This window comes from Notechis scutatus, chromosome 2, assembly GCF_049901735.1.
Source record: "Notechis scutatus isolate UNSWTSFEM ecotype Mainland chromosome 2, rNotScu1.2, whole genome shotgun sequence".
NCBI classification, from domain to species: Eukaryota; Metazoa; Chordata; class Lepidosauria; order Squamata; family Elapidae; genus Notechis; species Notechis scutatus.
In genome coordinates this window covers 256,639,112-256,652,219 of record NC_142010.1, presented here as the reverse complement: position 1 = coordinate 256,652,219, position 13,108 = coordinate 256,639,112, and the positions used below count along the sequence as shown (strand labels likewise).

At 41.4% G+C, this 13,108-nt stretch overlaps 1 protein-coding gene across 4 annotated transcripts in view; it reads right to left on the bottom strand.

Moving 5' to 3' along the window:
* The window catches only part of MYO5B (myosin VB), a 330,775-nt gene that overhangs the window by 68,952 nt on the left and 248,715 nt on the right, over positions 1–13,108 (bottom strand). For all 4 annotated transcript variants that reach the window (XM_087958648.1, XM_087958649.1, XM_087958650.1 and 1 more), the window contains exons 23-24: positions 4,849–4,933; positions 2,596–2,741 (exon numbers count right to left, since the gene is read on the bottom strand). In XM_087958648.1, the coding sequence (XP_087814774.1) occupies positions 2,596–2,741; positions 4,849–4,933 (231 nt within the window). The remainder of the gene's footprint in view (positions 1–2,595; positions 2,742–4,848; positions 4,934–13,108) is intronic.

Here is a 13,108-nt window from a genome sequence, read left to right as displayed (position 1 = left end):
CTGCCTTCCTTACAGGATTAGGCCAGTAATTTCTTCTAACAACCGGTTCTCCGAACTGCTTAGAATGCTGTCAAGTTGATCTTTCTTGAGATCGTGACTGTTTTTACTTAGACACAATGGCAGGAGTTCTATATTTCTTTTTAGGAGACAACAGTGTTGACATTACACTAGGCTGATGTGAGGTCACTTGGCTGATGCACAAAACCCACATTAGAGGAGAAGTTGACACCTCTATTCCACATGGGCCTCCTATCACCATCCAAGCATCACAGCAGATGTAACTGTGACCAAGGAAGTCCCAAGTGATAAACAGACTGTCAGGCATTAAGATGCTTAATTTACTATATCCAGGAGAAGGTTCAAATGTATTTATAGACAGCAGAGGATAAAGACATGGAGCCTCTTGTTTGCACATTGCTCACATTCCTCATATAGGCCATGGGTGTAATTAAAATCTAAATTAAAGCTCAGACCAAATGACCTTTTAAAATTCTTCACCAACTTTGGAGGCAGAGACCTTGGGCAGATAATTTCTACGCATCTACCCAGAAAAAAGCTTTCTAAGAATTGTTTAAAAGGGATGAAGCTACCTCACTACCACCAAGCAGGGGAAAAAAAAGTCAAGTCAAACTGGCACCCAATATAAGACTGGAGGCAAAGGATTTTCTTGACACTTTTGTATGGAGACAGTACATGGATGAGAAGAAGGAGCTGCTGATCTGGCTACTGAATCCATACAGGTGATCGATCACCAGGTGTTGGCTAAGGCACTTGGTGGTCTTCAAAGGGAAAGTTGAAGAACAAATATAAATCATGGTAGGGGCCATGCGTGCCATGGTGATGTCTCACCATGAGAAGGTGCCCAAGGATGGTCTTGGAATTCAACTGTGCTGTCACAAGGGCAGATGGACTGTCCTAGCTGTTGGCCAGAAGTCTTGTGCAGCAGATGAATGCAACATTTGATTAGCCAAACCAATCAAAGCAAGATGAAGGCAGCATTTTGACTGGCCAGTCCATACCTTTTAGGGTTAGATTGTAAAAAGCAGGAGTGTCTAACTTTGTCAACTTCAGGATTGTGGACTTCAACTCCCAGAATTCTGGGGGGGTTGAAGTCCACAAGTTTTAAAGTTTCCAAGGTTAGACAACTCAATATAAAACAGGGGTCTTCAAACTTGACAGCTTTAAGACTGGTAGACTTCAACTCCCAGAATTCCCCCTCCAGTCATGTTAGCTCAGGAATTCTGGGAGTTGAAGTCCACAAGTCTTAAACTTGCCAAGTTTGAGGACCCTTGATATAAAGCATAAATTGCCACTGGCTTAAGTTGTCCTTATAAAATCATTTATACAACCATGCTGCCAATGCTAATTGATCTACAGAAAGCTTAGCACACACAACTTGTGACCCTTTAAGTTAAATAAGAATCAGGATGGAGTAAAATTAATTAATGGCCATCCTATTCCACCCGTTATGTTTTCATTGATCCAATCAACTCCTCCGAAAAGAATTTCAGAATCAGGTTCCATCCAACTGAACCAAAGTGCAACAGAACATCTTTGCTGGACACCTGGCTATCACTATAGCTACTATCAGCATTAGCCCTAAAAATTGCAAACAGGCCACTCTACAACATCAGCAGAGCCTTGATGATGCAGAGATTAAAGTACAGTATTTTAGACAAACTCTGTCCACAGCCTGGATTATGATGGAGCTCAAGGTTGATTCAGGCCTCCATCCTAGGTTGGTAAAATGAGGACCCAGATTGTTGGGGAGTGGGATTCAAAAATTTTTACTACCAGTTCTGTGGGCGTGGCTTGGCTTGGTGGCGTGGCAGGGGAAGGATACTGTAAAATCACCATTCTCTCCCCACCTTACTAACCTGCTTTCCAGCTCCGTTCTCCTGTGCAGGGCAACAAAAGAAGACCCAGCTGATCAGCTGGGACTCGGGAGGCAGAGAATACATGGAGATGGGGCCAATCAGAGGTGGAATTCTGAACTACTCAAAATTTCCACTACCGGTTCTCCAGAACTGGTCAGAACCTGCTGAATACCACCTCTGGTTGGGGACAACATGTAAATAATGCTTACATTGCAAATCTCCCAGAGTGCTATAAACCACTGTAAGGAAGCAAAGGTAAAGATTCCTCCACACATGCATGCTAGTTGTTTCCGGCTCTAGGGGGTGGTGCTCATCTCCATTTCTAAGCTGAAGAGACAGCGCTGTCTGAAGATATCTCTGTGGTCATGCGGCTGGCATGACTAAACGGCCAAGGCCCACAGAACGCTGTTCCCTTCCTACCAAAGTGGTCCCTATTTTTCTACTTGCATTTTTACATGCTTTTGAACTGCTAGGTTGGCAGAAGCTGGGACAAGTAACGGGAGCTCACTCCGTTACGCGGTGCTAGGGATTCAAACCACTGAACTGCCGACCTTCTGATCAACAAGCTCAGCATCTTAGCCCCCGAGCTACCGTGTCCTATAAGATAGTATATACGCCTAAATATTATTGCTAATTGACAGTGAGCTTACCCAAAATGTCAGCATACTATCTATAGGCATCTCATTATGACATTAAGGTAAAAATACTTTCCCATTACCTTGATGAGAGTCATCTCATCACTCAGATTCTCGAATCTCTGCTCCAGCCTTGAATATTCCTGAACAAGATTCTGGTAACGGACCCTCTCCTCATCAAGCTCCTTCTTCATCAGGTTTTCTTCAACTGCATTTTTGGCAAATTCATCTTATAAAAAAATAAAGAAAGAATCTTGAAAGGTACCAAAAACAGTGGATCACCCTCTCTGACCTGGAGAGTAATCTGTGGATCTAGCTTTTAACCGGACAGCATGCGTTTGTCTCGGAGTTACTGATTAAACCGGACACATTCTGGAACCCTGACAGCGGGTCTATTGGTAATGTTCACTGCAGTCCAGTGAATTCCTCAAACCCAGGGAGGTGAAACTCGATTTCATTGAGGGCTGCATCAGGGTTGTGTTTGACCTCGGGGGGAGGGGGTGGCCAGGGGGGGTGGCCAGCTCTACATCACTCGTGTTGGAGGTACCTGTGGTGGCCCGAGAGCTCTGCCAGCGAAAATGGAGCTGGGGTGGTGGTGTGCATGCTGTTTTCGCTGGCAGAAGCACTGCGCCTCAGTCCTCCACTGTTTTCAGAGTGGTCCCGCGGGCCAGACCTAAACACCCTGCAGGCTGGATCCGGCACCCGGGCCTTGAGTTTGACACCCCTGCTCAAACCTTACAAAATTGATTACACATTTCCATCATATATGTATCATATTATTACGTGCTCCTTCTATATAATTGCATTACCCCTTTCCATGTGTTCTATGCCATACGCTAAATAAAATAACCACGGTCCAGAATAGAAACAAACTGGTTAGAGCTCTTAAAACGAACCGTCTGTCAGCTGACATTCTTAGGCATAGGGTCTACTTTGCTAGCATCATAAATGACTTGTAACAGGGGTCCCCAACCGCCGGGCCAAGGCGTGTTCAAAACCAGGAGGAGGGAGAGATGGGCAAGTGCGTGCACGTGAACCTCCACTTGCTCAAATGGCGGATCAAGAGTCTGCATGCATGAAGCTCCACTTTTGGGAGTGGAGGGTGCTTGCACTCGTGTACCAAGCTCTGCACGCACAAGTGGAGGATGCTTGCACTCCCACGCAAAACTCCATTTGCACAAATGGAGCTTCTCACGCAAGCATGAGCGCCCTCCGCTTGTGCGAGTGGAGCTTTGCACATGGGCGGACGCACCCTCTGCTCAAGCGCAAAGCTCCATACATGCAAAAGGAGGGCGTGCGTGCCTGCCGCTCACACACATGAAGATGTGCATGCGCATATGCTCCTGCCACTCACACACATTCCTGTGCCGGGCCAGGCCGCCAAGCTAAGAAAGTTGGGGACTGCTGATTTAGAACATTTATAGGCCACCGAGAGTCACTTTATTGGTGAAATGGGTGTCCTATAAATTTGATAAATAAATATGCTTCAGAGCCTCTTCACGAACAGAGCAGGAACCTATATTCAGAACAATTTTTTTTAAAAGTCCCACAAAGACTTTTAGAAGGCCAGTTAATAAGGTACACTTTTTAAAAATGTGGTTGTTTCTCAATTACTTCATTTAAAAAAGGAAGTGATTCTTTCTTCAGTATTATTGACTTTCGCATTGCATGAATTTCCTCTAAAGTAGAAAGGAACACTTCCATATCCTCGCTTTGCCTACAACATACAAATTAACTCTAAAGTTCAACTAATATTGATTTGGTCAGTTGAGTCAATTGATGTCTAAATGAGGCCACTGAAAATGCATTTCTTTTAGCCAATTTTCAGACTACAACGCTTCAATAAAGAAACACCAAATGCTTACATTTCAGTCTCGTTTTCGTTTTTTTACTTTTCCTCTCTTTGACTTTGTTAACGTTTAACTCGGTTTTATGTTAAACAGATTTTCTATTGCGCTGCTCCCACATTTCCTGAATACACCGAATGGATTTTGGTTTGAACACTGCCGATTTTAAATCGTCTGCTGACTTTTCAAGGCAGTTTCAAGACAAAGGATCTGTTTAGCATAGGATGTTTCATTCCATGCAATTCCCTCCCCTCCGCAGGACTCCAGTGATTAAATGAGTTTATAGTTACAACCATCCACCTTCACCGGATAAATTTTAAGCAATATGCCTCAGACGGAGAAAAAGGCAACCTGTTTGAAATTTACCACAATGATTATTATTTACAGTGGAGCCGATGAGAAAAGACTCATAAACACATGTTGAAAAAAAATACAAACCCTTTCATTTAGCTACCAATATGAATAAAGCCACCTGCTACTTCCGCCTACCTTCTGACTGACCCAGTATCTTGTTGTTCAGTGCCTCTTTTTCTTCCTTCAGAAGGACATTCTCTTCTTCCAAATCGGATATCCTCTGAGGAGAATACAAGGAAACCAGGTTAACGTTCGCACTTTTGGCCAATTGGAGGTCACTGAATGCCGCAGACCGATTTTGTATGTTCAGAAGCCTGGCTGACTTTTATAGCAAAACCGGTTTTTTCCTCCTTCCTTTATTAAAACAATGATAGTGCTGCTCTAAGCATATGCCAGTCAATTGTTTTCAGTGGTACGTTAAAGAGGTACGCAACTTAAAATTAGCAAATATTGATAGTGCAGGTATTACTATGATATCAACAAGAATTATAAGCGTTCTCTGAGAGACTGTTCAAAGTTACGACGGCACTGAAAAAAGTGACTTATGACTGTTTTCACACTTATGACCGTCCACCTTTGGACAAGCAAAGTCAACGGGGAAGCCAGATTCACTTAACAATTACTTTACTAACTTAGCAACTGCAGGGATTCACTTAATAACTGTGGCAAGAAAGGTCATAAAATGGGGGCAAAATTCACTTAACAAATGTTTCGCTTAGCAACAGAAATTTTGGGCTCAGTTGTGGACATAAGTCCAGGACTAAAGATGACTAGGGGACTGGAGACTAAAACATATAAAGAACAGTTGCTGGAATTGGGTATTTAGTTTACTGAAAAGAAGGACTAGGGGAGACACGATAGCAGTCTTCCAATATCTCAGAGGCTGTCACAAAGAAGAGGGGATCAAATTATTCTCCAAAGCCCCTGAGGGCAGGACAAGAAGCAACGGGTGGAAACTGATCAAGGAGAGATCAAACCTAGAACTACGGGAAATTTCCTGACAGAACAATTAATCAGTGGAGCAACCTGCCTCCAGAAGTTGTTAATGCACCAACACTGGAAGTTTTTAAGAAGAGATTAGACAATGATTTGTCTGCAATGGTATAGGGTTTCCTGCCTGAGCAGGGGGTTGGACTGGAAGACCTCCAAGGTCCCTTCCAGCTTTATTCTATTCTGTTCTGTATTTATACCTATGTTTGAGATAGTGAGATTTTCTAATTATATTCCAAGGGATCATGGCCTTCATTGTCCTAGAATTAGGACAGGAAGTACATTAGCTAGATAAATAGTTTATTGTCCTAGAGTTACAGGGGATAGATTAGCTGGTCTTTGGGAAAATCTATCCACAACTATTAATGAAAAGGTCAACAGTTGTGGATCGATTTTCGTAAAGATCAACTAACCTGTACATCTAAAACAACATGATGGCAACTTTAGAGCAGCATTCTGTGTCATGATAAGGTTTAAAGGTTTTGTTTAAAAATCTTTTTTTTTCTTGTATACAATATAACACACTTTTGCTTTGTTCATACAACATAACTGTAACCATAAATTTCAAGTTTTCCTTGGCAAATGAGTCAATGAGGGGGAAAATTTACTTATGTCAGGAAGATTTAAAATTGTTACATTGATAAACAGTCTATTAACACAACCCACCACCTACAAGAATGAATCCATTATATTTTATCAGATGAGCTATTCATCTCGCATTTTCACTCAAAATGGGCAGTCAAGAGTGGGGGAAATGAAAGCTAGTAAGAGAAATGCAATTAATTTTTAAAAGGCCGTGAAAAGCATTAATGAAGCATACATTCAAACAAAAAGCCATCATAAACACCATGGTTGCTTAGAAATAGCAACGTATTGTCGCATGCAGGCACACTTAATGAAGATTTCTGTGCAACTCAAAAGCCTACATACCTTCAAATCTTCTCTCTTCAAATGCCCTCCCTATTCTTCTTCCTTCTCAGGGATAATTGCTGCTTAGGATTACAAACTTTTTTGAGAATCAGCCCTACCTTCTTCTCTATGAAGCCAACCATCCATGATGCAAAACAAGTCTCGTATAGCATGAAAAATTTATCATCTTTGAGGATTATCTTTCCCTCACAATTATTTCAAGTCTCTCCGCCAACCAGAAAAAGCTCGCATGTTAAGCCAAGCCCATTCGGGAGACCAAACAAGGCTCATTGTGAGGTGCTGGACTAAGGGTGACATGATGGCAGTGTTCCAATATTTATGGGGTTGCTCCAACACCGGAAGTTTTAAAGAAGAGACTTGTCTGAAATAGTATAGGGTTTCCTACTTCAGCAGGAGGTTGGACTAGATGTCTCCAAGATGCCTTCTAACATGGACACCTAACCTCAAAAATGTCATCAAAAAAGCACAACGAAGAATGTTCTTTCTGCGCCAACTCAGAAAGCTCAAACTGCCCAAGGAGCTGCTGATCCAGTTCTACAGAGGAATTATTGAGTCTGTCATCTGCACCTCTATAACTGTCTGGTTTGGTTCTGCAACCCAACAGGACAGACACAGACTTCAGAGGATAATTAGGGAGGCAGAAAAAACAATTACTACCAACCTCCCTTCAATTGAGGACCTGTATACTGCATGAGTCAAAAAGAGGGCTGTGAAAATATTTACCCCTCACATCCCGGACATAAACTGTTTCAACTCCTTCCCTCCAAACGACGCTATAGAGCACTGCACAGCAGAACAACTAGACACGAGGACAGTTTTTCCCCAAACATCATCACTCTGCTAAACAAATAATTCCCTCAACACTGTCCAACTATTTACAAAGTCTGCACTACTATTACTGTTAATCTTCTCATCACTCCTTATCATCCATCCCCTCCCACATGTGACTATATGATTCTGTGTCACTTGTATCCTTATGATTTATATTGACTGTTTCCTAGTATGATTTGATTGCTTATTGTACCCTATGACTATCATTAAGTGTTGTACCTGATGATTATCGACTCCTGATGAATGTATCTTTTCTTTTATGTACACTGAGAGCATTTGCACCAAGACAAATTCCTCGTGTGTCCAATCATATTTGGCCAATAAAGAATTCTATCTCTATCTAACTCTATTATTCTGTTAGTTGGGCATATGGTGCTGGAGAAGATTCCCGAGAGCCTCTTGGACTGCAAGGCGATCCAACCGGTCAGTCCCAGAGGAGACTGCTCTTTAGAAAGCCAGATTCTGAAGAGGAAACTCAAAGACTTTGGCCACCTCATGAGAAGGAAGGACTCCCTGGAGAAGAGCCTAATGTTGGGAAAGATTGAGGGCAAAAGAAGAAGGGGATGACAGAGAATGAGGTGGATGGATGGAGTCACTGAAGCAGTTGGTGTGAGCTTAAATGGACTCCAGAAGATGGTAAAGGGCAGGAAGGCCTGGAGGACTGTTGTCCATGGGGTCGCGATGGGTCAGACATGGCTTCGCAACTAACAACAACCTTGATTGGAGTATCATAATAACCTACCTGTAAAGTGGTCTGGAGATGGGCTCAGAAGGGTTAATGACTGATTGCCTTCTCATGTGTATTTTAGACCCCTGCTAAAATAGGATATCTGCTAGTCAGGTGAAATGTTATGATATTGGCACACAAGTATTAAACACTTGTACTTGTGATCAGGCTATCAGAAAGATGATGTTGGTTGCCCAATACTACCCCCTTATTGATTGCTTCTGGTTTTAGAGAATGTTGGCTTGTTTTTGGAAAAGAGGGTGGTCCATAACACAATGCAATAAATAAATCACCCATCAATCTCAAGTAAGTTTTTAAGATTCTTTTCAAGCCACACAAATCAGGTTACCCAGGAAGCAAAATCGACACAGATTTTATTCCAAAGATACTTTCTCAAGAGGCAACTGGACTTTCTGTTTTTTTGTGTTTTCTTTTTGAAGAGGTTTTGCTTCTCATCTAAGAAGCGTTTTTAGCTCTGACTGGATAGTGGGGAAAGGAAAAAAAAATTCCTTGCAGAGAGTTGGTCCATTTGCATTCTTTTAGAGAGTCATTGAGAGAATCAAGAGCTGAAGAAGCTTCTTGGACAATTGGCAACCGACTTGTATTTATGACAGCTGCAGTGACCTGGGGTCATATGCTCTCCTTTGGCAGCCTTCTGACAAGCGAACAAGAATGGGAAAGCCACATTCGTTTAACAACTGGGTTGACAATTGCAGTGATTCACCTAAAAACAGCAGCAAGAAAGGTTATAAAAATGGAGGAAAACTTTCTAACTGTCTTGCTTAGCAATGGAAATTTTGGACTGAATTTTGTTTGTTAAGTTGAGGACTACACTGTATTCATCAAACCAATTAAAGGAATAATCTTGTGTTTGTGTGCCTTTGCGTCAGTGTGGACTCGTAGCAACTGCCTGGATAAGTCCTTGCAATTTTTTTGACAAGCTTTTCAGAACTGGTTTGGCAGTCACCTTCTTCCTGTGGGTGAGAGGGTGAGGCTGGCCCAAAGTCACCCAGCTGACTTCATGTTCTAAGGAAGGACTAAAATTTATGGTTTCCTGGTTTCTAACCTGCTTCCTTAACCACTACACCGAACCTTCTCTCCAAATAACAAATTAGCATACCCAAAGAACCTAAGTGGTTTCTAATAAAGGAGAATATTTATAGCTCAGGGTTGAAATGAGAGGACCAAGGACCCCCTAAGTGGTTTCTGCCCACTACAATTTGACTGGCTTACACTGCTTTGGACAAATCATTTTAGTGCAAGCAATATTATGGGGATGCACAGGACCACAGCCGGACAGTCCAAATTTTACTGTGCATAACAAAACTGCAGCTCGCTGAAGAGAAGTTTAATTTGGGGAATCCGGTACTCAGATTGTATGAGGGTTTTGAGCAATGATCCAAAGAAGGCTTTTGTGCCTCTGTACCATGAAGGTTTTGTTGTTCTTGTAGAAGTAGCAATCTATGGCACATCTGTACAGTTGTCTAATTTTTAATGTATGTTCATACATTTTTCCCTCACTTTTCTCAGCAGGAAAACTCTTGCAGAGGCATTTGATCAGTAATTGCACATGACGTTAAAAGCCAGCAGAAATGGAAAGGAGGAAGCCGTGGGAAGAAACTTTCAGAACCAAACAGGTTCAAGCTGCTTTGTAATGAATTACTCAATATGCTAAAAAAAAAAAAAAAAACAGAAGGGGAAGGCGAAAGAAAATTCCCCAGAAAGCAACAAAATTAGAGTAGCTTTTCAATGCCAGTGCCCAGCTAGATGGCACCACCTTGATGACCTTGGCTGATCTCAAAAACAAGATGGGATCTGGTAAACACTTGAAACAACATCAAAGTTGTTAGATGCCAGGATGGGAGACCACCAAGAAATTCCATTCAAGCCTAAATTGAGGAATTGTTTAAAAAAATCCCAGAAGACGAAAATGGTAAACCGACTTTAAATTTGCAGAGAAAAGTACAAGTATGTCAAATCATCAGGAGCTGAGCTCAACTTAATGAGCTCCTTAAAAATTGAGGGGTCCTTGGTGCTCTTTGAGCGTGGCTGTTTTCTGGCAGACATTTCATTACCCTAACTAGGTAGCATTATCAGTGCTAGTCCTGATGATGTTACCTAGTTTAAGATAATGAAACGTCTTCAAGAAAACAACCACGCTCAGAGAGCATCAAGGACCTCTCATTTCAACCCTGAGCTACAAACATTCTCCTTTATTGGTCCTTAAAAACTGTTTAAAAATAAAATAACGTCCTTAATCTTCAACATCTCAGTCTATTAATTTTACCCTTGGTGTGCTATGACATTTGTCTTTGGCATTGTTGCAAATTGAAAGTTGCACGTAATATTCAAGATGACTTGGACCACCGTAGCATAAATACAAGCAGTCCTCGGCTTACAACCATTTGTTTAGTGACTGTTCGAAGTCACACCAGCATTGGGAAAGGTGACTTACAATCGATCCTTGCACTTATGACCATTGCAGCATCCCCACATGATCAAAATTCGGGTGCTTGGCAACAGGCATGCGTTTATAACAGTTGCATGGTCCTGTGATCACCATTTGTGATCTTCCCAGCAGTTTTCTGACAAGCAAAGTCAACTGTGAAAGCCAGATTCGTTTAATGACCGCATGATTCACTTAACAATTGCAGCAATTGTCTAAAAGCCATAAAATCGGCTGCAACTCACTTAACAACTGCGTTGCTTAGCCATGGATATTTTGATCCCAGTTGTGGCCATAAGTCAAGCACTACCTGCATGCTGTTTTGTCGGTGTATAAGATTCATAAATTGGGACAGACATGGTAACAGGTCAGCCAATGAGAACTGTTTGGTGACCTAGGCAGCTCGAAGCCTGGGCGCGGCTTAGGTTCACTGATCTATCTATCTATCTATCTATCTATCTATCTATCTATCTATCTATCTATCTATCTATCTATCTATCTATCTATCTATCTATCTATCATCTATCTTATCTACCACTATCTATCTGTCTGTCTGTCTGTCTATCTATCACCTATCTTATCTACCTCTATCTATCTATCTATCTATCTATCTATCTATCTATCTATCTATCTATCTATCTATCTATCTATCTATCTATCTATCTATCATCTCCTATCTTATCTACCTCTATCTATCTATCTATCTATCTATCTATCTATCTATCTATCTATCTATCTATCTATCTATCTATCTATCTATCTATCTATCATCTATCTACCTACCTACCTACCTACCTATCTATATGACTGCCTCTCTAACATGCCTTCTGTGTTTATATTGTGTCATGCCCCTGTTGGAATCTGATTCCGAGGGGGAGGCCGAACAGCTGACAGGGAGTGGGAGTGTGGCTCCATTGGTTGTAGAAGAAACTGGGGAAGGGCAAAGTCCGGCTGGGCAGAGCAGGGGAGAGGTAGAGCAAGGGAGAGGGAATTCAGAGGAAGATCCAGGCCCACCCCCTCTTCATCCTAGGGAGGAATGGAGAAGGGAACAACGTGAGTTGCATGGCTTACAGGGGAGGAAAGGGGCCTGATTCCCTTCATTAGCTGCAGCTGGGAACAGTGTTTAAAAAGGGAGCTTGCATACAGCAACTTGTTGGAAACAAATCGTGTATTGTCTTGTTTTGTCGAGGCTTATCTGGGTTCCTAGCGTCTTCTCAACTGTGTGTGTTTTGTTGGCCTTTGAAATCTGCAATTCCTTATCCTGCCCTGTCCAGTTAGTTGCTGCAGCGTGGTTTGTGTGGATTTTTATTTACAGTTCATATGTACTTTGTTTTCGGACTGAATTTCCTTCACTTAAAGACTGTTCTTGGGAGAGTTCTTTCTCCAGCCAAAGGTAACTGGGACATTGAGGACAAAGTTGGAGGTATTAAAGGGATTATTCTTACTTATATGACTGTGTTGACTTTGTCATTGGATATTGCTTCTGTGATTATGACTTCCGGATTCTTCTGGTTCTGACTTCTGCTGCATGGATATTGTATACATGCATCATATTGTATATTATTGTATATAAACAAGTTTCTTCTATACATGAATCCTGCTGAATTATTTACTTGTGGGCTGGTTGGATTGCTGCAAACTCTAACATGTTTCAATGGGTGTTTGGAGCTTGATTCTGAAAACTGTTGCATGATGTTATGGTGATCGAATTGCCACTTGATTTTTTTTTGAGTTGACTGACAGATATTATTTTTAATACATTTTGAATAGTCTACTGTGTTATGGGTGTATGAATATTCCTCAACTTACAACAGTTCATTTAGTGAACGTTCAAAGTTACAACAGCACTGGAAAATGTGACTTATGACCATTTTTCACAGTTATCCCTATAATCATGTGATCATAATTCAGATGCTTGGCAACTGGTTCATATTTATGACCATTGCAGCGTCCCGGGGTCACATGATCCCCCTTTGAGACCTATTGACAAGCAAAGTCAATGGGGAAACCAGATTCACTTAACAACCAGGTTCTAACTTATCAACTGCATTAATTTGCTTAACAACTGTGGCTAGAAAGGTTGTAAAATGGGGCAAAATTCACTTAACAAATATCTCACTTAACAACAGAGATTTTGGGCTCCATTATGGTCATAAGTCAAAGACTACCTTTATATTCAAGTGAATATACCAATTGGTATAAACTGACAGAATCTTAGGGGCTGAATGTATATGCAATAAATTAAATAATAAACATAAGGATATAAAAAACTCTACTACAGCTGACTTCTACAGTGAAATGTTGAGGATCCATCAACATTAAATGCCTTGCCATACAGATGGCACCGTCTGTTGCTGTCTACTATTATTAGTCTTTTGGGGTAAATAGTTCATGCAAGATAGTATATATTCTATTGCTGGTAGAGAACAAAAGCCTGCATAATGGAAAGTTGTAAAATAAAATCTGGATCA